Raw genomic sequence first — 27,884 nt, 5'->3', positions numbered from 1 at the left:
TTGACTATCTACCTTTTTTTCCAGAGCTTTAAATACAATGAGCTTTTTAGCCTGAGCGTGTTAGGAGCCACCAAATCTCTTGGTGCTCCTTAACTCGACCAATTTAAATTTCATTTTTCAGCATCAGGGCAGCTCACACCCGTAATTGTTGTCTGCGGTCAATCTTTTACTAACAAAAATATTCAATAAACTCTTTTATAAAAGCCACAGGATGGTTTGGAAGGGATCCCTTAGTGTAAGAAAAAAGTTCCAGTGGTATCACAATGAACCTATAACAGGTCTATGTGTGCCATTTTGGCAGCCACCAGACCTACCTATACCTACCTACTTTCAATAAGCAAATCAGCTATTCACTAATACGCGTAACAACCCTCTGTCACACTACAATTTTTATCAGAATTAACTGCGCCGGTAATCCCGATTAACGCCGCTGCCTGTCTAGGCCATTACTAAACAGAAATGTTAACCTACAGTTTGTCAATCTCAGCTGTCAAATCATAGTTATCGATATGGATAGTTCTTATGCAGCTAAAAAAAAACACCCTTTATCAATTTTAAAAATGCTATAATTCTTAATAATCTACCGGAATGTCAATTGGATATCGAGAAACTTAACTGGGCAAGCTGTGTTTTCTACACTTTCGTTTGTTGTTCTCCAGCACAATCTAATTCGGCTTAATTTCTTGATTTCGAGGTTTCTATTATTATTTTATAATATTAATTCCACAATTATTGTGCATTCATAATAACATAAAAGCGTTGTGTGTTTATAAAAACCAAATAAAAGCAATAAAAAATGTAGATAATACTCAATTCGGCTGCTGCAATGCAAAATATTTAACCTAAGCTATAATTATATAATTGTAGATAAATGGAATATTGTTGCACGCACACACACACCTACATAATGTGCAATATATTGTACGTATATGGGTGATTGTATTGCCATTTCAAATGTGTACAACATTTTGTATGAGTAATATACGTTTCGCGATATAAATTGTTCAAAACAATTTGTGCATTTTTTACATTAACTTTTTCTCTCTTAGTTGCTTATAATATACATTTAGTTGTTGTTGGTTTTTGTATTGTTTTAATTTTAGAATTACACATAAAGTTAAACATCCCTTTTTGATTCATTCGCTACCGTCTCGCAACAACATTTCTAGCTGCCTTTGGTGTAGTCTATCAGATACATTGTTTTTCGTCTTCTTTGCTGGTTTACTGGTTTCAAACCAGCTACATACACATAAATACATCTACTCGCACTCGTATTTGTTCGTCAGACAAATACAAAAAAAAACATAAATTAAACAAAACGAACTTGATTTGCCATGCGTCAAAAATAATTTTTGTATTTAAAGTTGAAAATTCGTTGCTTCCGACTGTCTGCTCGCCGCCGTAGATCGCTTGCCAAAACGTAGTGGCGACGGACGGCTATCACTGCGCATAGACTCATCCTCCAATTCGGCCTCTGCGGATGTTGTGCTGCCACCACTACCACCACCGCCGCCAGTGCAGCAAAAACGATTCTGTGCTAAGCGTATGCTGCGTGTTAGATCGATAGTATCGCCTTGTTGACGTAATTCAATTTCGGCTATGCGCTCCATATGTTTCCACTGACGTACGGCCAACACAAATGCATCGGTTACGTTGCTCGCCGCTTTCGATGATGTTTCAATGAGACTACTAATGCCATTGTCGCTGCACCATTGCTCCACTTCTTCGTAGTTAACTTGACGGTATTTTGGCGCCATATCAAGCTAAATGTATATACAAAATATGAAATAAATTGATAAATACTTACAAAAACAAAAAGTTCAACATTCGCTCACCTTATTGCCAACCACAATAAAGGGGAATTTGTCCACCTTCACATCGGCATAGTTGAGAAATTCACTACGCCATTGTTTCAGCCCACGAAAACTATCGCGATCGTCGACGGCATAGCACAGCATGCAAACGTCAGAGCCACGATAGAAGGGTGTGCGAAGTGCGCGAAATCGCTCCTGACCAGCAGTATCCCAAATCTAGAGGAAAGGATGAAACGAAAATTGTCAAAATTGAGTAGTGAAAAGCCAAAACTTAAATTTGTATTTCCGATACTAATAAGGGTGCTATTGGCTTGGTCAGCAAAGTTAAGTATCCTGGCGTTGTTCTGGATGCCAAGCTTAATTGGAAGACGCATGTTGACGCAACCTTGTCCAAAGCAACAAAGCCTCTCATGACTTGCAAACGTCTAACAGGAAAATCTTGTGGCTGTAGCTCAAGAATTCTGACCACATGGACCGGTCGCTTGGACATCGAGAGTTACTCTCTCGACGGTGCGGACAGCGCTTCGCATGCGTGTGCATCACGGGAGCGATACGGTTCTGCCCTATAGCTGCGATGGAGATGATGCTTGAGCTGACACCGCTTCATATATGATAGTTATTCAGCAATCAGCCAAGCGTACCCTGCTGAATATTACCAGGGACAGGAAAAATGATGTCATCTAAAAACATAGCAATGCTGAGGGAGCAGCTCAGACTTACCCAGCTATCCAGAGATGATATCACTAAAGTCATCAAATTTGAAAAAAAGTTCAGAATTGAACTCAACGATAAGTTGAACTGGAGTAGACCTGTATTTGAAAAGAAACTCCAGGAGTGTACCCTGCACTGGTACACAGATGGCCCGAAGACCCCAGAAGTCATAGGCGTTGGAATTTACGGGCAGCTTTCCAAGCATCTTCCAAGAAGAGGCGTATGCCATTTGTCTATGTGCAGAGATAGACTTAAACAGAAATTTCCGGAATAAGCGAATTGCCATTCTGAGTGACAGTCAGGCGGCATTCATGGCCCTATCGTTCTAGAAAGATCAAATCCCCACTGGTCCTTGAGTGGATCGAGAAACTTAATCTACTAAGAACACACAATTGCATCTGACTAATTTGGATCCCAGGACACAGCGGTATAACTACGAGAGATATTGCGGCCTCGCCTTTAAGAGAAACCGAGCTCTTCCTTGCTATGGGAAAACACATCATCAAGGAGAAGCTTAGGAGTGAAGAGCTAGGGCTAAGCGAGGTTTGCTGGCACCAAACTTTGGGGCTACGCTGGGTGTATCCTCCTTACTGGGAGGGTACAACCAAAAGAGGTTTAAAAAACTCATAACCCTCCGCAAGGATAAACTGAGAATGCGTAGCCATCTGCACAGGATCGGAGTATGGTCTACTGATCCTTGTCATTTCGGCGGCCAACCTCAGGAGACTGCAATGCAGCGCTATAGTTCGGCGAAGGTTGAGGCATCTTGGCCAATTGCAGCCAGAAGAAAGGCACATACGCTCAATCCAACCAAACTCCATCTTGAGTTTAGCAAGGCAGCTGGGTCTGGATGAGGTACTATGAAGAGTAGAGAACACAAAAGACCGTTAGGCTAAACTGCAAACCTCATAAAGTATCAATTTATCTCTCTATAGACCGGTTCGGTTTATAGTGATACCAGATGGAGCTCATTATGTGTTTTGAAATGGTCCACCCGCGTGGAGCCTCTTACTATTGCGAATTTAAGGAGACATTTCGAAATTACTGCTGAGAGATCTTTCAATAAATCAAACTATGGTGGCCGCAGATATATTTTTAGCGTGTTTTGAATAACGCAGGTCATCCACAAAGGGGATATTGTACAGTTTCCCTTGAGCCCTGCCCCCTGCATTCCTCGCTATCCGAGATTCCTATTTTATAAGCATACGTTGCTACTGGGTTATGTGCAGCCCGTACGTCTATCATAGTTCTGCTATCTTTTCGTGTTAGCATTACCCTAAATTTTCGTTTAGCTCGTTCTATTTATAATATTCGTCTTGACTTTGTTATTTCGATCTTGGACGTTATACTAAACGATGTAATTGCTTTAATGGCTACCTGGTTATGTATGTAAAAATTAACCTTGGAGTTGGTCCTTGTGGTATCACAAGCTCGGTCTGCTGCCTTTTCAACTGCGAAAACCTCAGCCTGAAATACACTGCAGTGACCTGGAAGCTTATACGACTTCCTTAGACCTGACTTTGGACAGTGTATCCCAGCGCCTAATCCACTAATCATTTTAGAAACGTAAAACGAACATTTAGTGTATTGCGTTTGGAGATAGAACCCTTACGCCATCCTTTTACTCCTTTCGAGAGTAATCTTGAACCTTTTTTCCTCTTTAAAAACCGGAGCTATATAATAGTCAATGTTAACTATATTGTTCCGGTTTATTGAGCCATGTCTATTGGTCCTGTATGAGAGTTCGTTTAGGACTTTCAGTCTTCCTGCAGATTTCGCTGCAAGGTTTTCTGCAAAAAGAATTTGTCAAGTAGACAGATGCACATTTTTACACGTTAGAAAAGCGCATGAAAATTATTGAAACTTATCATGAAAATGGTCGATCTTTGAGAGCAACATATTGCAAAAATACAATAGCTATTTTTTTTTTTGTGAAAATAGGTTGGTGAAAAAATTTCAAGAAACTGGTTCTACCCAAAATAGAAAAAGGACTGGCAGACGAAAAACTGGACGTTCTCTTGAGAATATTGCTGCTGTAGCGCAAAGTGTTGCTGAACAACCTTCAAACTCGATATCCGATATCTCGACGTTCTTAACAATTAGGCATTCAAGAATCGACTGCATTTCATGATTTTCCACGCAAAATCATCGTGAGTGATAAAGTTCATTTCAACCTGGCTGGATTTGTCAACAAATAGAATTGCCGCATCTAGGGAGAAGAAAACGTCGAATAATTTCAAAAAAATCAATACATCCACCAAAGTTGGTTTGGTGTGGTTTTGGGGCTGGCGGAATAATTGGTCCGTCTTTCCTCGAAGTTAGAAAAAAATGAAATAAAAGAGGTCTTACTGTTGCTATTGTTGTTGTAGCAGCATAAGCATTTCCTATACATGTACGAGGAATGTTGCTGGAGTGACAGTCCTTTGCCGGATATAAATCCGGGATGTTCCGGCAACGTACAACGCACAACGACTGTCGTGGGAACGAGCTATTATTGTCAATGGACATTGCTGTAAACAACTGATTGAAGATCTTTTGTGGCATAAGGTTGAAGGAATAGACATTGATGATCTTTATTTTCAGCAGAATGGAGACACAAGTCACACAACACGGGAGAACATTGCATTATACCAATCCAAGTTTCTCGGTCGGTTCTCACGTAAGAGTGACATAAACTGGCCACTTATATAGATCATACGCTCTAACTCCACTAGACTAATTTTCGTGGAGATTTTTCAAAAGTAAAGTCTAACACATGCGCAAAAGTCCCGGGCCTATCAAAGAAAACACGTTTTTGTTTTTGTTCAATATTTGCTTTATTCATCAACGTAATTTCCATCAAGAACAACGCCATCATTCCAGCGCCGATCTATCATTTTAATACCATTTTTGTAAAACGATTTATCTTTTGCCTCAAAATAGGCCTCAGCTTCAGCGATAACCTCTTCATTCGAGCGAAATTTCTTATCGGCGAGCATTTTTTTAGGTCTACGCACATCCAGTGGTCGCTGGCAACCAAATCTGGGGAATACCAAGGATGTCAGAGCAATTCAAAGTTCAATTCATGTAGTTTTCCATGCTTTGGATTGACTTAATGCACTAAGGTGCGTTGTCTTGAAAATGAGCAAACACGGCACTCTCTTTGAACAGAGCTTTTTCATAGCCAAATGCTCATGCAACATAAAGCCAACTCATTCTTTTGATATCTTTATGATGCCAGCTAACTCACGCAACTTCACTTTTCGATCATTCAAAACGATTTTGTGGATTTTTTTGGTGTTTTCTGGTGTTGCCGCTTCATTTGGGCTTTCACTGCGTTGTGCATCATCGGTGTGTTTACGCCCACGTTTGAAGTCTGCAAACCATCATTTTATTGTTGTTTCTGGTAGAGCGGAGTCACCATAACACTTTTCAAGCCATTGCTTCGCTTGAACGATATTCTTTCCCATCAAGAAGCAGGGTAACACGAAATTTTTTTTGATCCATTGGTTTGCAAATAACAAAAGTAGCGTCACTCTTAGCACAATAACTTCCGAACTAATGAATAAAATACTATGCAATTTTAACAGCTGTCTTTTGAAGGTTAGTACTAACTGAAAAAGAGGTGAATGCAATAAAACTAGTGCCTTTCCAGTCCATGTGTTATGTGAATAAGTCAACAACGATTCCAGAGATGAAACCCAACATTCGAAGTGGGTTTGCTGAACTCATTGCGATATTGTGTGAGCGAGGCCTTGAAATTTTTAATTCGCGTATGACAACCTGTAAACGTGCTCATAGTGGACACTTAAATGATGTAATTTTTCACATGCAAATGTTAATAGCCGTATTTTGAATAAAAAAAATAGGAAACTTGGAAGAAGCTAAATTTTTAAATTTTTTATTTCAAAACCACATCTAGGCGCGTCTTTCCAAAGACCCTTTATATACATATGTATGTATACATTTTTTTCGGAATAGTTGAAACTATTAATTGCTTGCTGTTAGATAATTAATTGTAATGGACATTAAATTTTGCATTTAATTTAGTGTAATCGACAGCTCTAGGAAATCATTCAGTCACGTTGCAAGTTGTCATTCTCACATATTTACCTATGCATGTAGGTATGCTCTAGTGTATGTATGCGTTTTAGTGCAAACTGAAATTATGCGGGAGTCTATTCAATAGAAAATGCTAAATAAATTCTTAAAATAGTAATTAAAATAACTCTGAGCTGTTATGTGATTTTTAAAGGTCAAATAAATTAGTGTATTTCTCAGTCTCAAATGCTGATATTTCTTCCTTATATGAACACACCTACGATTTGCAAATTTTCTTATATTCAACCAACAAAAAACCGGTCCGCTTTGTTATGGGTATGAAACTTGGATATGTATACCTCGCTGATAAGTTTTGACTATTAATTTATATATTTCTTAATTTAAATTTTTTTGTGCAAATATAACTCATTCTAAAGGGTTTTCCAATAAGAGGTGTTAATATATTTTGATATTCAAAGAAAAATGCTATTTTTTAATATATGTAAATGATCAGATGTTTGTTCCATTATAAAGAGGAAGGTATACCGTTAATAGTAGAAAATAACATCAGGCAAATGACCACTACGACGACGCTTACAGGACAATATCCTTTTCATGAAATTTTCCACAAGCAAAAAATGGGTGCACTATGTTCTCGATAGCCTTACGAATTCCACCTTTAAGGTCTTGAATCGACCCTTTGCTTTTGGCGTAGACCTTCTCTTTCACGTGGCCCCAAAGAAAAAAGTCACAAGGTGTTAAATCACAAAATCTCAGTGGCCAATTGTGATGACCTCTTCGAGAAATAACACGGTCCGGAAACTTTTCCCTTAAAAGATCAATGTTTTGTTGCTTGTGTGGCAAGTAGCACCGTCTTGTTGAAAATAAACGTTGTCCAGATCAATACCATCCAATTCCGGCCATAAAAAATCGTTAATCATTTCTCGATAGCGCAATCCATTCACCTGTAACACCTGTTATTGGAAAACCCTTTATAATATAGGCCATAAGGATTAAATCTTCAAACTTTTTATTAAAAAAAAAAAACAAAGAAATAGCGCAATTAAAAACCTTGGGCTTGCATTAAATTTTACACAATAAAGTGCAAGTTTGAATTGGCTCAAAATTCTCCTTGATTTTTTATATGTTTTGTGCATTTTAACCCTATAACGAAGGCAAGACAGGTTTTTTTTTGTTTTTCAAAACTCAAATTTGGCGTTCCTGTTGCTCGTAGGAATTTTTGAACATCCTTCCTCCTCCATTTATCTTTAAGTATAGCCAGTGACGCGAATCTATATTGGTCACTTCAAATAACCCCGAAAGCATGAACAAAAATAGCCGTCTTCGATTCGCCATTTCTCTGCTCGCTATGTCTCTACTCGGCTCACTTAGCTTAGAGTTTGCTTGTGAAAGCAACAACAAATTTATTGAGCAGGATACGCCACTAGCGGGTATGGTTATGCCTCATTGAACTGGTATAACTCAATATTTTACAATCAACTCATATACTCGCCACTTACTAACGCTTTCATGAAAAGAAGAGGCCTTATATTTCATGAAGCCGGCATAACTCACTATTTTCAATGATGCCAACTCCATTTGAAGAGAGTTTCATTAGAACGTGTTTAGACAGAAAGACTTTTGTTGCTTCAACAGTGCGAATTCTCTTTCGGTGCAGCCTGTTGTGTTCACATACCTGCAGTTGTTAGTTTTTAGTTTGCAGCCAACGACATTGAGAAGAACGAGAACACAAGAGTGTTAACAGAGCACGAGCATCACACTCTTTACTTGAAGCAATAAAAGTTGCCCTGCATGAATGCAGTGTTACTAATACATTGGGTACTTCCAAATAGATGTACTTTTAGGCAACTCTTTTCCAGTGCTTATATCAGTTGCTTCATCTATTCGGTAGTTGCTAACGCATTGACTTCTTAGGCGTACCTAGCGCTTATTGCACAATTAGTAATGAAGTGGAGAGCAAAAAAGGCCCGAATCAATAGCTCACTTCATTAACGACGGCATTGATTCGTTGGTGTGAAAAGATTTAACCCACTGATGCGTGCGGCAGCAAACCACACCAAATCGGAAACGGGAATCAGAGCTGGGAACTCCGAGGTGTGTGATAATGTACGATCCGTGCTTTGCGCTAGTTCAAACCATGTAGATTATACGCTTATATTATCATATGAGTTTTTTCCTCCTCCTTTGACCAAACCGTAAAAGCACTCTGGGCCTGTAAGGGAAATTGATACATCTTGTTTTGAAAGATTGCCAGATCATATTCTGTAAAACCAATTTGACCCAGTACCTAGAAAGCAAACTTATTGAAAAATTGAAATATCCGGTCTGGAATATACCACATTTACCCAGATCGGCGCTATATAATATTGAAGGCAGCTGTCGTTTTTCTTCCCGGGATCCTCCTATATTTGGTATCAGGCTTGAAAGTGCACTGTGTACTAGCTGCGCTTTTTTGCTGACTGCCTCACAATGATCCTTGAACGTTAATCTTGAGTCAATGATGACTGCTAGATACTTTAAGTGCGGCTGAGATCTTATGAAGCGCTCGCCCACCGTGATCATGATCTCCTCGTGTGCTCTCCGTTTGCTTAGCAAGACTACTTCCGTTTTCTGCGCTGCACGTTCCATTTTTGCAGCTAATAACATATGGCTGTCAATGGCTCGAAATGCGATATCATCAGCGCACCCAACAAGTGTTGCTTCTGTGGGAAGGGCCATTTTAACACGCTGTCGTACATGGCGTTCCATAGCGTTGAAGTACCGAACTTTGCGGCACACCACCAACGCCAGCCTCCGTGTCGTAAAGCAGATGCCTACTGTTGAAATAGTCGCCTGTAAGTACGCTGGAGCTTTAAATGCTGCGAGCGCGGCTATTGTCAGGTTCCAGCTCGCAGAGTTGAATGCATTTTTTATGTCTGGTGTTACCATTGCACAGTAGTTGCCAGATCTCCAGCTCCTGCATGTTGTGGCTATACTCATTACCATGGTTATGGTATCCCAAACTGGTTGGGAGAGAGCCCATCAGGCTTTTCCAAGAAGTACTGTATTCTGTTACACACTATTCGCTCCAACATTTTGCCGATTGTATCTAACATATAAAGTGGTAGATACTATGATGGTTGCTCTGGTTGCTTTCCCGGCTTTAGCAGGACCACTAATCGCTGCTTTTTCCAATGTCAGGGAATGCGCCTTCCAGGAGGCAGTTGTGAAACAAGTTGGCGAACACGTTTGGCCTCGCTTTGAGAGCTGTTTGGAGGGCGATGCTTGGTACTCAATTCAGCCACGGTGTCTTATTGTCCTTGATGCGATCTAATGAAGCTAGAACCTCCTTTGTGGAGTGGATTGATGATCATCGTCTATATCATAAGTGATTGCCTCCCGGGCAGGAAAAAGTGTGGTAACCACCGTTTCCATGAGCGTTGGGCATAGAGAAGAGAAGAACTACTATCCCTATTCCATCTCTTTCAACCTAACCAAACTTACACGAAATTTCATTAAGATAATTTAATTAGTAATAAATTTTATTCGAAATTTAAATCAAAAAAGGCTCCACCAGCTTCAACTGCCGAACAGAGGGTTAACTATGAAAAGCACACTCAATCGTGAAAGAAACAATGTAAGCACCATAATTAAGAAGCAATAACAACAAAAAAGTAACAACTGTATTCGGTATTGTAATTGCAAACGAACGGCAACAATTACGCGGTAATAGAATACGAAATTGCCGGCATAACAAATAGCCACACATATCTACATATGTGCATACACACATATGCATGTACAATTTGACGCCGGTATTTGTGGGTCAGATCAGTGTCTGCCGATCGGATATCGCTATTCGCGAATACTCAAGCATTTGAGAACATAAAAGGCAGCGACCCGACGAACTAATGTTTTGTTTGTTTGTGTTATTAAACTCTACTAATTTTCTCAGGAAAAAGGCACGACGAATATCGACGCGACAAATGATTGTCGTTTTTAATGCAAACTAATAGCAGTCACTAGTGATTCTTAAGTACACAAATGTCTACAGTGAGTGTTACTAAAAATCGTACAACCACTTTTTTTTGTGTGTTTTTTAAATTTAGTTTTAATTACTGGTTACAAAGATATTTCGGTGCGTCGTTGCAGGTGTGTCAGGAATGTTTTGTAAGCTTATTTGCATCCGCTAGGTGGCGCTGGAGTCTAAATATTTGCAAAATCATATCTATAGTCCGATTAGGCTTATGTTTAGGACGTACATAAATTCTCAATATAAAAATCAATATTTTGTTTCTAAAAAAAATAGTCCCGCAATAGTAAATAAATGTAGGCGGGTCGTTTGAAAAGTCTTGAAAATGTAAAAACTACTTAATTGTTTGGGTAAACCTTTTTCATTTCGCCATAGACTTCTTTTAAGGGGGGAAGTCCATGTAAAATTTTCAAAAAATCAATTTTTTTCGATATTTCGATATTTTTAAGAATATACTGTGAAATTTTTATACGAAAATGCCCAGTATTATAGCTTCTATAACCCATTAACTAGATAGAGAGCGGTCCGCGTGCTCCTGTACCTCAAACTTTTAACTCATTTATCTCGAAACTGTATTTTCAAAAACTACTCGTGTTGTAACTCAAAAAGTTATCGACCGATTTGTTTCAAGTTTGGTAAGGTCTTTCTGTACATTATTATCGGAAGGATAAACCTAAAATTTCAGATATTTCGCATTGATAAATTACTTTTTGGGGGTTAAAAATGTCAATAAAATAGCCCTAAATTCTGACTTTTTTTCAAAGGCGTATTTTATAATTAATTTTATACTTGTTTTTTAATTTTATGGGCTCATCCTTTCCGTTAATATGTTATAAAAAAAAAACAATTTAATTTTTTGGTTTCAGATCGATAGATTAAGAGTAATAAATAAAGCAGTTTGGGACCTCGCGCCGTAAGCAGCCGACAAGAAATGATCCTGGGCTGCCATTTTGAAAAAAAAAATTAAAAAACAAATTGTTTGTACTCTCTAAAGGTTAAATAAAGTTGTGTTAAAGCTTCAAAATAATATAATTATTTTATCACCTTTAAAAATATGTTAAAAAAATGACCGATGAAAAAATGAATTCTACATGGACTTCCCCCCTAGGATTTATCAAAATCTGAAAAAAACATTAGTTTCTGCAATCATCTCCTTGTTTGAATAAAATTTTTTTTTCCGACTGCCACTTCTTCAAATTGAGGAACAAATAGTAGTCCGAGGGATCCGAGGGAGTCAAGAATGGAGAATAGGGGGGATATGAACCGAGTTGGAATCCTATTTCCTCTAACTTTGCGACCACAACTACTGGATGGAAAATATGGAATGGATCAAGCGAATGCCAAACAAAAAAAAATAATTTAGTTTACAGCAGGCAGGTTAAACTCCTACCTATCCATAATTGACCCCGACACCTCGAATGACACTTACCACCTTTTCACATGCCTCATCTAACACCCCTCTCCCATTGGACCCAACCTGTCGAAACAGCATGCTTTCTGGGCCTACCTTTAGATGAGCTAGACGAAGACGCCTGGTGATTTACACTACACTGACTGGGCAAAGTTAACTGCTACAACAACAACAACAAAAATAGACCGATCTGGCTAAAACTTGGTGTGTGTACTTCCAAGAGATGCTACTAGCTAAACATAACATCAATACGCATCTTTAGTGCCATCTGTCTGACTTCGGACGGTCTTTTCAAAAGACAATTGCATAAAAATCTATTAATGGCCCGATTTAATTCGTACTTTTTTAAAGAAAAAAAAGGTAATCTTTTAATGAAAGCAAATTAAAAAAATAAACATCTTGCTTTCCCCAAGATTTGATGTATTCTATTTCCACAAAAGCATGTTTCGATGAATCTGATAAAACTAACTTGCACTGATAACTAATGAAACCATGGTAAAACGTCCGTTAACTTCAGCTGGTGCCCACATAAACTAGGGTTACCAAGAGACCAAAAATTGTATGGTATCGATGCCTAGGTATACTCACTTTTAAGAGGAAAAAACCCAAAATTTTAAATTCAGAAAAATGAATCTAGTCATTTGACTCATGCGTTGGTTCAAATCCACAGAAGCATAAATTGTATCGCCATACAAATATTTGAGGTATGCCAGCACGGGATCGGATATAGTTTTAGCATAAGCAGGTGTGAATTTACTCCCTATATTTAATCGTAAAAGTTTAACCTAATGGTATATTTTAAATAAAAATATAAAAGCTAGAATAGTGGGAGCAAAAATGTGATTGAGATTCTAGGGTTATGTGTGTGATTTGGATAATCTCTGCTTATCATAAAGGCAACTGTGGGTACTGTACGTAGCCACCTCACGCGTAAGGAAATTTTCTGATTTATTCAAATAAAAATATATAATTTAAACGACGCTTTAAAATATTTTCCCCAATTACTTAATATAGATTAAATTTCATCATAACGAATTTGCATGAATTTACTTTCTTCTGAGATTGCGCAAGGGTGCTAGGCTAGTTTATTAATTATTTAAAAAAAAGTTCATTTTTCTAAAAAACCATTAAAGTCACTAACTTAAAAAAATAGCTATAAAAAAAATCGACAAAATTTCAAACTTAAAAAAAATCGTGTCAAATCTTTCAAAAAAGGTATGTCGCTGGCGACACGGATTCCGGGACTCACAGGTGTCTGAAATCTAAAATACAAAAACTTTTTGTTCAGTATGAACTATCGTTATCGTGTGAACTACAATCTTAAAAAAACGAACAAAATCACAAAATGGCGGACGTTCATAGATGAAAAACCGTTTCTTGACCTTTTTTTTACTTTAAAGATTCAAAATCCAAAAAATTTTTTTCCCCGAATGATCGTAGTTCGCATGATAACGGCATCAATTCTACGTCATTTAATATTTATTTCATCAAAATCGGTGGTACTCGCTATATCTGTGTTCATTGTCTATGTGAAGACCATTTTTTGATGACAACTGACAACTTTTTGAACGAACCTCGTATGGCCAAAAAAAATTTTATTTTTTAACAATGGATCAAAAAATAAAATACTGAAAAGAAGAATATTTTTTTTTTTCGTTTCCGTTTTACACGCTTTTAAAGAAACACCCAACATTTATTTAAAATCTTTGAACCAAAAACGACAGTTTCTGCAATTTTTGGTTTATGAGTATGCAGTTTTGTAATTTTGATGTGCAAATTAACTATCTTCCCAAATTAAAAAATCCCCAAGATTGTATATAAACTTAAAAAAAAACTACAAAAAAAAATTGATTCAAAAATTAATCAAAAAATCGTTTCAAATCTTCAAAAATTGTATACGACAGTTTCTGCAATTTTTTGGTTTTTTTGTTTTTGAGTACCTATAATAGTTTCTTAAATTTTGACATGCAAGTTAAAATACATATTTTCCAAATTTCCAAAATCTGTCACCAGCTCAAAAATTTTAAATACATTTTTCTAGAATTAATTTTTTTTTTCGTATGCTAATTTTACAATTTTGATAAGCAAATTTAAAACATTTTAGATTCACATTCACGCATTTTACGTTTAAATTTTTTTAAATTTTTAGTAAGTTTTTTTTTTAATTTGCGACTTTAATCTTCAATGCCCATTTTGAAATATGATTTTTTTTATAATAAACCACCCTAGCACCATGCCACGATCTCAAAATAAAGGAAATTGCTTGGAACTACGATTCATATATTTTTTTTGTCACTGAAACTCATAATCGTTATCGCTATTTTTCAATGTACGATTCTCAGCGACAGTCACTGTAAATATAGAAATGCAAAAAATTGCATAAAATATAAAAAAAGCAATTAACCAGTAAAATCAAAGTAATACGTATAAAAAAAAACTTATAAAAACGTGACTGCTTCTAATAAGTTGAAAAATAGTTCATTCAAGTTGAATCCCCACAAGTGCCTTTTTCTATTAATATGGATTTACTTATTAACAATAAATACCCCTTTTAGAATATCATGACTTTCTGTGTGAAATTTCAAGCAATGGATGCTTGACGTGCGTACATATAAATAACATTTATGCCACTTCATCGCATGCACACTTTTGATTATTTATTTATAGAAAATTAAAGCGAAATGTTTAGGCAAAAAATTAAGTGGAAAATGTAGCAGTAGACTGGATTACCCTAGTGCAGAATGTGTGATTAATAAGAATTGCCGGAATTTTCGTTTTCCTCAACATTTTAATGGAAGCCTAATTACAAAAATTATAAAAATATCAAAACTTAAAATGGAATATCTTAAGTTTTACTTTTATTTGTTTTCAAAAAATTTAAAAATGATTTAGGGGAAAAGTTATAAATTATGAAGGAAGAAAATAAATTCCGTTATCTCAGTAGCCGTTCAAATACGTTTTTGTTAACATAAACCGCCATCGATTCGTCACTTGCCTGCTCGCTATCTCTTTACTCGGCTCACTTGACGAAGAATTTGCATGTGAAAGCGGCAGCAAAGTTACCGAGCAAGTTTCGCCACTAGTGATAATGGTTATACCTCATTAAACTGGTATAAAAAATTCATTTCTCAACCCCAAAAACTTATCTTTTCCATCCTTACTCCCACACAATAATCAGCGCATTATTTGCATTGTGACTGCTAAAAAAAGCGAAATCAGTGGCATTGTATCAGTGACGCCAGCAAGAGGAAGCGGGCGATCGCGGTAATAGCGGCGAAATTTAGCGAAATCCTTCTGCTAGAAAAATGTGAAACACAGTTGGCGCTCCTAGCAGTAAGAAGGCGTTGTTCCTAAGCAACGACAGGTGCGCATTCCCACTACTTAGGACTGGTAGCGGGAGGCTAATCACCTACCTTGTCAGAAATCAAAATAGATTCACGAAACCAACGCAAGACTGAGTTTTGCCGAGGCCCTATGCTCCCAAGAGGAGTGAACAAGAAAAAAAAAAATTGAGGCGCTGCCAATATTTGCTTATTTACACTATTCGCTACCTGCTAACGTTTAGCGCTTATATTTCATGAAGCTGGTATAACTCACTATTTTTAACGTTGATAGTTATCTTTTCTTATATTAGGCAAGTTTTTAATACTCATTAAGTGCCGCCGTAGCCGAATTGGTTAGTGCGTCGGTTCGAATCTCCGTGCATGAAACAACAAAATTATATAGAAAGTTGTTTCTAATAGAGGTCGCTTCTCGGTAGGCAATGGCAAAACTCCGAGTGTATTTCTGCAATGAAAGAGCTCCTCATAAGAAATATATCTGCCGTTTGCAGTTCGGCTTTAAACTGTAGGTTCCTTCATTTGTGGAACATCAAGACGCACGCCACAAATACAGGGTGGGCCATATAGCGTTTGCTTTTTGAACCACCTATTTTTTTGAGAATGGTAACATAAATGAAATGTCAAATGTGTTCATAATTTACTTAAAGGTTTGACATTTACGAACGGGACGCTATACGTTTGAACAAAATTGGGAAATATTGCAAATCCATTTCCAAAGTGGTGAGTCTTCTTCTTTTTCCGCGGTTACAGCAAATGGCGAGCGTTACCGTGACATGCTCAACGAGTTTTTGTTTCCAAAAATTGAAGAGGATGACATGGACGACATTTGGTTTCAACTGGACGGTGCAACTTGTCACACTGCCAAAGTTACACTTGAACTTTTGGCTACCGTTTTTGAATTCCGATATCAATTGGCCGCCTCGGAGCTGTGATTTAAGCCCGTTGGACTATTTTTTGTGGGGAGCCGTTAAGGACAAATGCTATGCGAACCATCCAGAGACGATTGATGCTTCAAAACACGAAATCGAAGTTGCCATTCATGAAATTGGAGCCCAAACAATCGAAAATGTGCTTACAAATTGGGTTGATCGAATGGCCTACTGTAAAGCCAGTCGTGACAGTCATTTCAACGATATTATTTTTCATTCATAAATGACAATGGTCAATCTTCAAAATAAAAAAAAAGTTTGAAAAAATATTGACTAGTTTTTTTTTATAGCCGATTCAAAAAGCAAATTTTACATGGCCCACCCTATAGAAGAAGGAGCTCGGTCAAGCATCTAACAAAAGTGTTTGCGCCAATTATTTATTTTTTTTTACTTTTAAGTGCTTCCAAGCTTACGCCATATGTGGAGCGTTGTTTTTAATACTGACCGACTGTAACATAAAGGGCTTAAGGGCCAACAAATCATATAGTCATAATCTTTTTTATATATTGCGAGGTATGTGAACATTATTTTTAGATTCCGTATTCAAACGTATTTATCTCAACATTTTTGTCTCTATTTTAGAAGGAGATCCTAAATGACATCGTTTTACTTCATTTAAAAACGATACCTTTAAATAGGGGTGTTGAGTGGATCACCAACGCTGCGTTGTAAGTACATATTTGACAATATTGATAATTACTTACTTGTGAGACGTTTTCTGTGATTTTATTGAAATATTATAAGCTTATCGAAAAATACAGCGATAGTGAATTTCAAAGTCATTGGGATCTCCATACGATGGCAGTTTTCTGCTAGGGCTTACAAAAGGATTGCCCTGAACAAAAATTTAATATTATTCACAAAGGGTGTGTTAAAAAATATTTATTTATTCATCAATATCTACTTCGTCTACTTCGAAACAATCCCATCTTGGATATAATAAAAAAAACGCTTTCTTCAAAGCTCTGACCAAAAAGAGCTTTGGTATGTGCTTGAATTTCGCAAATCTCCAGAATTTCGTAGATATTTTCTATTTTGGGAACAAAAAAAGTCGTTAAGGTAAGCCGTACTCACGTATGCAGCTGCTACAGCTTACTAAGCCCTGTCTGTGCAATGTAGTTACCGGTCGCCATCGTCTAACTCATCTAACGGTAAACCTGGAAAACGTACTGTTTCGACAGATTGTTTTGAGTTTTGGGCTCAAAAGATGACCGACGAATGCAGCGTGGAGTGGCTGACTGTGGCGAAAGCGTTCTTCAGGTCCAGCGCCACTACGACAGCCCTCTCTCACGAGCGGTTTTGGTTAAGCTCGCGGTTAATTTGGGTGTTCATGGCGGTGAGTGCTGTACACTCTGCGGAACCTGTGCTGATGTGTAGCCGGGGTCAGGTGTTTCGCGTAGAGTGGAAGTAGGAGCGCCTAAAGAGTCTTCACTACTAGGGAAACGAGAGTTATCGGGCGATAAGACTTGGCTGGTGGGTTTCCCAGGTTTCAGTAGTGGCGCCACTTTCCCTGATTTCTACTTGTCAGGAATTATGAGGGTGTTCAGACAAGTTAATTACCTGTTCCCCCTACGGTTCTACGTTACCGGATCGACCCGGATTTACTATGTATCAGGCTAAGAACTGTCACTCTAACAGCACTCCCCGTACATGTATGGGAAATGTTTTTGCAACTACAACAACAACAACAAGTTGAATACACTTGGAAGATACATATCCCACTCCAAAAGGACCCAGGTTTTTCAGCACGAGCATGTTATGTTCGTCAGGGCCAATGACTTTAGAAGCCTTTATTTTAGCGATGGCTACCTGTCTCACCTTCTCGCTGGAGAGAGTAAGTGGCACACTGTTGTTCGACAGTTTGGGCCTGTCGACCGGATAATGCAATTTAAGTGGACAGATACCTGTAAAATTTCCTTTAAGAATATCTCAAAAAATTTTAGAACGTAAATTTAAGTATTTCTTATATTATAGATCATCAACCGTGACGCCTCTATTCTTTGCGTTCGAGCGTTGGGAGAGGTATACTATAGTTAGGTTGCCGACTTTAGACGCGTTTTTCTCAAAACTATATTTTTCGAATTGGCGTACACGATAACTCGAAAAGTTATTGACCGATCTCCCTGAAATTTTGCACACATCTTTTTTATGACATTACTTTCTATGTGAATTTACAAGTTTTCAAAAATTTTTCGCAAAATTAATTTTTTCGAAGCAAAAATAGTAGGAAAATTCGCCCCAACATTCATTTTTTAAGCATTTTATTCCGCGAATGTTTTTTTCCCCCCATTTTTTTTAATTTCGCGAATTTTTTTCCAGTTTTGTTTAATTCATAGAGAAATTATGACATTAATAAATGAAAAAAAAATTTTGGTATTTTGTATTCAAGTCACTGACGCCGATGCTACAATGCCCGCCGATAGAGAAGCCCCTCTGCGACCTTCAATTTTAAATGATTAAAATAAAAAAAAAAAAAATACATTATTTTAATGTATAAATAAACTGTATGCCAATATTGAAAAAAATATATTGACTTCTTCATTTTAAATAATTTTAATGAAAATCAGGGAAAATATGGCCGTTTACAGGTATCTGTCTCCTTAAATCGCCGGCTAAAGTAGGTCGCACATCTCTTCGGGTCCGACGAAGTGCAATCGCTAAAGGTGTACGGTGGTAGAGGCCAGTCTATGGTGTTATTTTTGACCAAAAATTTCAGATTATGTGATAATTTTGTTTTTTTTTCCATAGCGGAAAATAGCTGTAAAAACTGTAAGCTTATGTATGTATGACCAGGACATGAGTACCAACGCAACAAAATAAAAAAATAGAAAATCGAATGTACTTTCCCGCTAATCTTGAAGTCCACATACTATTGGGACACACCTCGTACAATATTTATTTACTAACCTAATGCTTTCCTTTGCTTAATTTTGGTTACTTATTTGTATGCTATGCACTCAATATGAAAGCAATACTTCTTTCATTTCAAAGAGAAAAGAGCCAATCCGGGAAATCTGTTATTATTTTCATAATCAGTAAAGCAAAATTACCCTAATATTATCGCTTCAAATGCAGCGCTATTTTAGCTTCAAACACGCATACACATCACGAGCGCCAATATTTAAATTGCAAAGTCAAAATATTTAGATAGGTTTTCGCTTATGTGCATATGTATGTATGGTATGTATGTAGGAGTAATAGCTTTAAGAGTGACAGGAGATTTAGTTGATAAGGACAGCTTACGTGAAGCAACTCGAGTAGAAAATTGATAATAGAGGAGCAGCGTATTTTTTCGGAAAACATTTCTCACTTTAAACTAACTAATGTTCACAAAAAGGCGTAGAAAATAGATACACAAACGCGTACGCATACATATGTAAGTATGTACATTTATAATTAATTTTGATAATGAATTTTTTCGCGATTGTATTAGTAACTATTGTATAAAATAAATAAAATCCACTACAAAATAAGTATTAAACGTAATCATCAAGTAAAACTAAATGGCTGCCTGCATTAATTAAATATGAATAATTGTTCCCTATGTTCGCGCGATCAACTGAGAGCAATAAATTTTTAATTATAGAACTGAAACTATTTGGCATAACTATAGCAATACGAGTAAGAGCGAAAAGTGTGAAATAAAATGAATTGTAATAAATAGTAAGAATGAAGCGTTTTGTTAATTAAAGAAAAATTTAATACTACTATACATTTTTTACATATTAAACAAATTTTCTTTTTACACAGTAAAATTTTTACACAGTAAAAAGGCAAAAATGCTTCGCAGGCTGCTAAAAATGTGTGATGTTTGCGGACTGGACAGTGCCGGGGCTAGAAAGACAACGGTGATAGCGGTTTGCTGAATTTAACCCCTTGCTGTGCTTTAACGAGTCTGACTCGTGATGCAAATTTTGGCCCAAATATGAATATGTCGAGCCAGGCTCGTGAATAGATCGTAATGTAATAAATAAAAAAGGTATTAGAGTTTATTTCAGCAAAAGCAGTATTGTGTAAAGTGTCTATATCAGAGGCATTTACATTTCGGTGACCTTTCTGATCAGTCTGATCTGTTTACCACGCGTTGACGCGTAACCAACCGTAACCGAAATTCAGACCCCAATTGGCAAATATACTTAGTACTGAGTCTATCCTGAGTTTAATAAGAACTGAATGAAGTACTGTGATGAGTAGAGAGCACAAAAAACACTGCGGTCGGAGTGCAACCTCATAAAATATCTATCTTTTTATCTGGACCGATTAACATCGACAAAGAGATCAGAAAAAAATAATGTATGCAAATGCGCGGCAGCGAAACCGGCATTGGTACCAAGAAAGGTAATGTATAGTTCCTTTCTTTTATGGCACTTGATTCGATGGAAAATAAACTTGTACCAGTTTTTCGCCCAGAAAACAAAAATTTTATGCAAAAACCGGAATAGTAATAAAATAATTTTTTTTCCTTGTTCACTCCCCTCAGGAGCGTAGTGCCTCGACAAGACTCAGTCTTGCGTTGGTTTCGTTAATCTGTTATGATTTCTGACAGGGTAGGTGATTAAACTCTTAGTAAACTCAAACAAACGCAACGCCAGCAGCAGAGGCTTTCGGATGGCTGGCGATGTGTGTTGGAACAGATACGACGGAGTACCGACCTACTCCGGTGTCCTTTAGAAATGTCTAAATTTTTTTAGGATGAAGCGGATCTCTGTTGTTGAAGTGGTGATGCCTTTGAGAAGCAAGATCTGGGCAGGATACCAGTAGGTGATGTACACTGGCTGTGGATTGGCAGAAGGGGCAGGTATTGGATAAACTAACCTGTAATAAGTGTGCGCTAGTTATTATGGTGTGCCCAATACGGAGTCGAGTGTATGAGGTAATGTGGTTGGTGGGTACCCATGATGGATAGGCAAGTTTTGTGCGTTTGGGGTTAATGTTCGAATAATGGTGTTTAAAATACGACCATTCACGAAGTAATTTTGTTTGCCTCTGTTCATGAATAAGTCGGTTGTTGTTGTTGTTGTTGTAGCAGCATAAACATTTCCCATACTTACATACGGGGAATGCTGTCGGGAATAAGTCGGTATATGTCGCCGGGTAGGATAACTTCGGCTTTGATTGCTGGTGTAAAGGAAATGTCCTAGGCAATTGTATCGGCCAGTATGTTACCCTGGATGACAGAGTGCCCAGGTATCCCACATGATTTTGATATTACTCCGAAGGGAAATGAGTATGTTTTTAATACAGTAGATGATTTTGCTTGACTTGAGGTGGTTTTGCATGACTTGGAAACAGGACCAACTGTCGGAGCAAATTATGTTGTTCTTGTTGTTGTTGTAGCAGCATAAACATTCCCCGTGAGTATACAAGGAATGCTGCTGAAGTGGCAGTCCTTAGCCGGATATAAATCCGGGTCGTTCCGGTTAAGTAGAACCGGCTGACGTGGAAACGGAGCAAATTATGTGTTTACACTTGCTTTTGGCGCAGTACTGAATGGCTTGGAATATAGCGATTGCTTCAGCGGTGAAAATCGAGCATAATGAAAATAGAGGGCCATATGTGATAGCTTCCTGATTTTCCTTTACCACTGCGCAAACAGTGTGGGATTCTTTGGACCTGTCAGTATTCAGTAAAAACCAACTGCCAACCGTTAAATTTATAATATGCGATTGATTCAGAGAACATGGCCCTGTAAACGGTGTTTGGAGTATTTTCTTTCCGTAAAGAAGCTACTAATTCTGATAAAGGATTTTTTGCTAACTGCCCACGGTGGGTGATTAGTGTACTGCAGAGCGTGTGGTTTAGAAGGCAGTTCCGCATGCTTTTTTATTTTTATTTTGCTCACAACTAACATATTTTGGCTTAAGTGGTTTCAGCAGAAATTAGTTGACTTCAAAATCACACTTTGCTGTATACATAACATCCGGCGCGATATGTAAACATTTATGCCCAAGAGTCTTTCCTTCTCTTCAAAGTTCATATCGCTGACACTATACGCCATTCTCTCCAAAGGTTTCACTGAATAAACAAAGTAATTCCTTTGTTTACTTTGGAACTCATTTTTTTTCCGTTCCGCACAGCTTTAATAACTTACATAAACATTTCATGGCAAGACAACCTTACAATTGTTTTTCCTCAGTATAATATGATTATTGAATATACTACACATTTATAATAGTAAGTTGCACGAACGCAATCGCGAGCTTCTTACTTTACTAGTTCGAGTCCACTATGTCAATAACTAGAAGGCGTAGTTAGGCTTTTGACTTTTGCCTGACGCTCAATGCCACCGAAGTTTCCTGTTCAACGCTTTCACAAGCATTTAATAATTCAAGCAAAAAATAAATAATAAATAAAAAAAAACAACAACAAACAAATCCCTCTCGCTCATTTTTTCCCCCAAACCAAACCCTTGACTTCATGCAAAATAATGCAAAAAAAAATAATATTTGGCCTGCCCTACACTTACCTGTAATGTATATTTTTCGCCATCTACATCAATATTTTTATTCATGAATTCAACGCCAATTGTGTGAAAGTTGTTTTCGTCATAACGATTGGAAACAAAGCGATTCATCAGACAGGATTTTCCTACGCCACCATCCCCCAGTATAACTACTTTTAAGAGGATGGTTTTGTTCGGTGGACGCATATTCGTCATGTTGATAGCTATATTTCTGTTATTGTGTATCCGTTCAACTACTGGCGATGGCTGAATAGCACTGGATAAAGGTACTTATTTATCAATTTAATTGAAGATTTTAAAATTCTTTACATAAATGCACTTGCGAACAAGTAGTTTTCGACTACACTTATTTTGTTGTTGCTACCGTTCCACCTGATCGCTCACAAGAACATACGATACACTGAACGTACGTTAATCTTTTTTTTTATTTAGCTTTGTCTTGGAACTGTATCTATATCTAACTTATTTGTTATATTTAAACCAATTTATTTCTTTTTACCATTTTAATTACTTAGATTTTAATACAAATGCCGTTGTGTATTTTTATTTTCACCTATATCTTCCAACACAAGATAGCGAATAAAGCAAGTGGAGAAATATCAAAAGTTTCTCCACTTGTTGTTACTGATTTCATAGTTGGTGTTTTTATTGTAGAAGGCGAGGCGAATTCATAGCTGTGTGGATTCGCCTTGATAGAATATTTTCTATTTGGAGAGATAAAAACAGCTGTGCACTTCGTACAGGGTTGCAACAACTAAAATATAATCTGTAATTGGTTTGCTTGAAATATTTTTAGCAATATTATGCTACATATATTATATAATAGCTTTCTAATATTAGTGAATATTTATTTCATCAGACCGAATTGCAACGACTTCTATAAAACTATAATATTAAACTTTCATTTTTTATTTAAATTTCAAGTAAGCTTAATTTTGAAAATAAGTTTAATCCTGCAAAATTGAACGCTTTTATTTATGTTAGTTGGAATGTGGGACTTCGATTGCGCTTAAAATTGGCTCTTGCCCGTTTGGGTAGAAGTACCCATAACTTGTTTGTTATCACTTTTGTATAAAATTATAATTCTGCGCAAACTACTTTTAAGTAAATCATAACAAGTGGAAGTTGCCAGTGCTTGAGCTTTTAATTATTTCTAATTATTTTACTTATATAAATAAACAAGAAACAAGACAAATTTGCAATTTGTTATTGGGTTGTAATTATCACAGTTGAGGCTCGTTGTTATTAGCAAGGTAATGAGGTTGGTATAAAAAAGGACCAAGCTTTGTTTTACCAACAAAATATATAATTTTTAGGTACATAGGCAGCCTTTTTCAAAGCAATTCTTATGCTATCGTTCATTACTGAAGTACGGGAAACATTTATCCCTCTCTTATTGGACTGATATGAATGGTTGCAGTCTTTGCTAATTGGAGAATCTCAATTTCACTTCGGCAGATATTTAATTAGAATTGAAAATAAAAATTCGTCATAGAAATGCTTTAGTTAAGTTGGTTTTTACAAATAAATAAAAGAGTTGTCTGTATACCAACTAAAATACTTCTTGAAGTTGAATAGATTTCTTCTACACCACCTGTGGCCGTCTGCAGGAATCCACATAGTTCGTTGTGAAAACTCACCTGCTGCATGCAACACTGTGCTCACAGCTCGTTCTTATTTGGATTAGTGCGTTCAGTGTTGTTTTTGTGACAGCTGGAAAAGGTTGTTGGTTAATATTTCCGAGTGTTTGCGATATTCTGCAAGTGAATTTTTGTAAAACAGAAAGGTAGTTAATTGATTGCGCGGAGACTGTTAAAATTGCACGGTTCATATGATAAATGCTTCTTTATATTACCGATAAGTGAGTAATAATAAATGAAATGCATTCCGCTTTTATTCGCATTTAGCAGAAAATTAACTTCAGTGAGAATTACAAGCCATGTTTCGGGGAAAATGTGCGCGCATAGTGTAAAAATTAATATAAAAAAATAAATTAAATATTCTGAGATGTACATTAGGTTGTGGAAGAGGCAGTGGTTGGGGTAGTGCATACTCAGAGCTTATTGTTTGTTAATTTATAAATTAACTTGGCCAAAGGCAAAGTGGTCGAATGAACAATAGAATTATTTTTGAAAGAAATCTTACTCGAATTTGCATGCAGCATCAAGTGAATTAATGCTTTTTTTCCGAATGTATCGGAATCAGGAGAAAACAGTATTTTTATAGAAACTCACTTAGTATGAGTTAAGTATAAAAAGACGTAGTTTAGTAATTCAGTGCTAAGTTGAGAAGTTAATAGTGATTATTCCCTTGGGAATGGCCAAACGAAAATCTGCCTACACAGCAACAACAACAATAAGAAAACACAAAAACACCAGTATAAGCAACAAAAACGTTCTGAATGTAATGTGGTAAGGTGGTGGTAGTGAAATCTACGCTCGGGTGTACTTAAAAAAGAAAACAAGAAGTGCGCCAACAGTCAACGTGCGGTAAAAAGGCAAAAATAAAAAAGTAGTTGAAGGTTATTTAAAATTTTCTGCTTTTATTGCTATATTCGCCCCTTCCCCTACGCTATGCGCAGGCGAACAAATCAAACAAAGAAAGACCTATTAAGAACAGTGTAAGCAGAGTAGTGTAGAACCAGAGCGACCGACCGTCAGAGAACGTTTATTACTCTGCCAACGTTCTCTGCCCATATTCATGTATTCACTCGTATGTGTGTTCTTCACGCTGTTAGTTATTTCTCATCATTTCATTGTTCCCACTTAATGCAATGTAAACAAAAAATCAAGTGTCATCCGCCAAGCGCCAAGTTTTGTATGATAACAACAAAAACAGCTCACTACACTGACAACGTGTGTCCATTCGGACGCGATGAGTGCAAATGAGATCGCTATAGTTCAGCTTTCGTAAAAAGTGGAAAGTCAGGATGCAAGTGTGTGTGTAACAGTGAGTGGTTAATTTTTCACTGCTTCCAATAAGAAAATATTGACGGTGCTCGCATTACGGATGTACGACTATTAATAAATTTAATTTTGCAATCCACAGTTTTCAATTAACGTGCAATATCTCATTATTGTGTAGCAAAAAAATAGTGTAGTGTAAATGTAAAAAAGTTACAACTAACAAAAATTTTAATTGTAAACGCTTTGAGGCATACAAGAACGCTGAGTAGTAAGCAGAGTACGCAAACTGCACGGCGCGGTGCGCCAGTTCCAGCAGCCTACAAGTGCAAGTGAGAAAAACGTAAAGAGTGCGCAACGTCGGCGATCACTGTAGAACGAAAGAGATAGTAGCGTGTGGGCTGCATAGTGTAAAGCAGGCGTACGAGAGCTGGTAGCAGCGGCAGCATCGGCTAACGTAGAAATATGTAAGGCGAAACATTGCAAATGTCAATAAACTCTACAAAGGTAAGCAACACGGGCACGACAACAAAAGTGCAAGCACACACATACAACTTATACCCGTATGTACGTATACTTCAAACATGTAGCATGTAAGCAACATGCAATGCAATGCCTACAACAGTAGGTAATAACAACAACAAACACTAAAGGTGCAATGCTGTTGCAACGTTACTACGAACTTTCGGCACAGTTGTTGGTGAGGGGCAAAGAGCTGGAAATCCTGTTGGTTTGCAAAATTTAAATCAACTCATGGAACTGAAGTGTTGCTAATTTGTGTTCTGTTTCGTTTTGTACGGTTTTGATTGTTAATTTAAGTTGTGGCAATAATTAAAGTTTAGGTAAAAAATTTAATTTTCGGGTTAACTGTAATGAAGTCATGGTTGAGTGATCGAATTTTTCATGCTCGAGTTTTGAAGGTTGTTAAGGGGAATTGTGAAGTGTTTATGTACGGATATGGAAATGGACTTTCGTGTTCAATTTGACGGGGGTTAAGTGAGTTTAGCTGTAACGGGCGAAATAAGGAATAAATAAATGAAATGAAATACATACTCTACATAGGTATGTTCCAAAAATATGTACATACCTACATAATTTTTATTATGTGGCTTATAAAATCGCTCCTAATATTGGATTCATAAAACATTTGATAATTTTATAGTGTTGTGGCAGACACTTGTGCTCACATAATTATGACACTTTATCTTATTACAATATTCGTAATATTTTTCAGGAAAATTTGTTTGCTAATTTTGTATAAAAATATTACTCATTGTTTAACAAAAACTATGAAAATCAACCTTCCAAACTCAACGGCTGCAGTTGTATTTTTGTTGTTCAATTATTTAAAGACTTTGTTTCTCGCGCATAGTTGGGGAGGCTTAGTTCCGTTAGTCATATATGCAGTTCTAATACAACTGTAATGTCAATAAGCTTAGATAGCTCGGCACTTGTATTTAAGTCTTTAAGATTTTACGCAACTTTTTAGGAAAAATAACTTTATTTTTGTCGTTAATTTTTATTTTAATTATTTGATTTTTAATAAATTGTATGCGTTTTTACGTTTTTTTTTTCTTTTTTAAAACATATTATCTTAAAAATTTTTTTGTTACTTTGTTTTACTTTATTTTATTTTTTTTTTTAAATATTTTTGCATATGTTTTTTTATATTTTTTATATTTTTTTATATATATATTTCGTTTTGTATATTCGATTTTCTACTATTATTACTTTATTATTAGTATTACCTTAGTTTACCCAAGAAATGGACCATACAATTTTTATGTAAAATTGGCTGCTCGGTCCGAAAATTTGCATAATTATTTTTTGTCATGTCGTTTTCGAGATATCACCAAATAGAGGTTTTAGGTTATAGAAAAAAGGCTTATCATAAAAAATTGCATTATTTGAAGAAAAAAAAAAATAATATATATAATAATTAAAGATATTTACAAAGTCTTAAATGTTTTTTTTTTCCAAAAATATGAAAGTCTTAAAATTCTATTGTAAGAAAACGATTTGCGAAAAAGGCATTAACTTTGTAAATTTCTTCAAAGCTTTTAATTTTATTGAAAATTTATGCATGAATGAGTTTAAAAACATTTAATTTGATATATAATTATTTTTTTTGTACGATTAAATGGTTCTTCGGATATTAGAAAATTGTAAAACCTATATGTTTTGCTTCAAGTAAAACCGTCATTTGGCCATATCTTGAAAATTATATGACAGAAAAAAATGATGAGGATTTCAGGACTT

The 27,884-nt window shown here is 36.5% G+C and overlaps 2 protein-coding genes across 3 annotated transcripts in view; one reads left to right on the top strand and one right to left on the bottom strand.

The window, feature by feature from the left end:
- Positions 1-888: 888 nt before the first annotated feature.
- LOC129248567 (ras-related protein Rab-9B) lies at positions 889-23,316 on the bottom strand. 2 transcript variants are annotated; one of them, XM_054888165.1, is made up of 4 exons: positions 23,222-23,316; positions 22,726-22,978; positions 1,836-2,030; positions 889-1,763 (listed from the first exon to the last, which is right to left on the bottom strand). In XM_054888165.1, exons 2-4 carry the CDS (start codon positions 22,915-22,917, stop codon positions 1,359-1,361), a joined length of 792 nt encoding a protein of 263 aa, XP_054744140.1. In that variant the 5' UTR covers positions 22,918-22,978; positions 23,222-23,316; the 3' UTR covers positions 889-1,358. The 2 variants fall into 2 exon arrangements, with proteins under 2 accessions (XP_054744140.1, XP_054744139.1); XM_054888164.1 differs by having other exon boundaries at positions 22,726-23,305.
- Positions 23,317-24,440: 1,124 nt separating this feature from the next.
- The window catches only part of LOC129247975 (nuclear hormone receptor FTZ-F1 beta), a 95,738-nt gene continuing 92,294 nt past the window's right edge, over positions 24,441-27,884 (top strand). Inside the window, exons 1-2 of the mRNA XM_054887364.1 lie at positions 24,441-25,424; positions 25,460-26,132. The gene's annotated coding sequence lies outside the window, so the exon portion shown is untranslated. The remainder of the gene's footprint in view (positions 25,425-25,459; positions 26,133-27,884) is intronic.

Source organism: Anastrepha obliqua, chromosome 5 (assembly GCF_027943255.1).
Source record: "Anastrepha obliqua isolate idAnaObli1 chromosome 5, idAnaObli1_1.0, whole genome shotgun sequence".
Taxonomy (NCBI): Eukaryota; Metazoa; Arthropoda; class Insecta; order Diptera; family Tephritidae; genus Anastrepha; species Anastrepha obliqua.
Note: the sequence above shows the minus strand (reverse complement) of the source record. Positions and strands in the feature narration are given on the sequence as shown.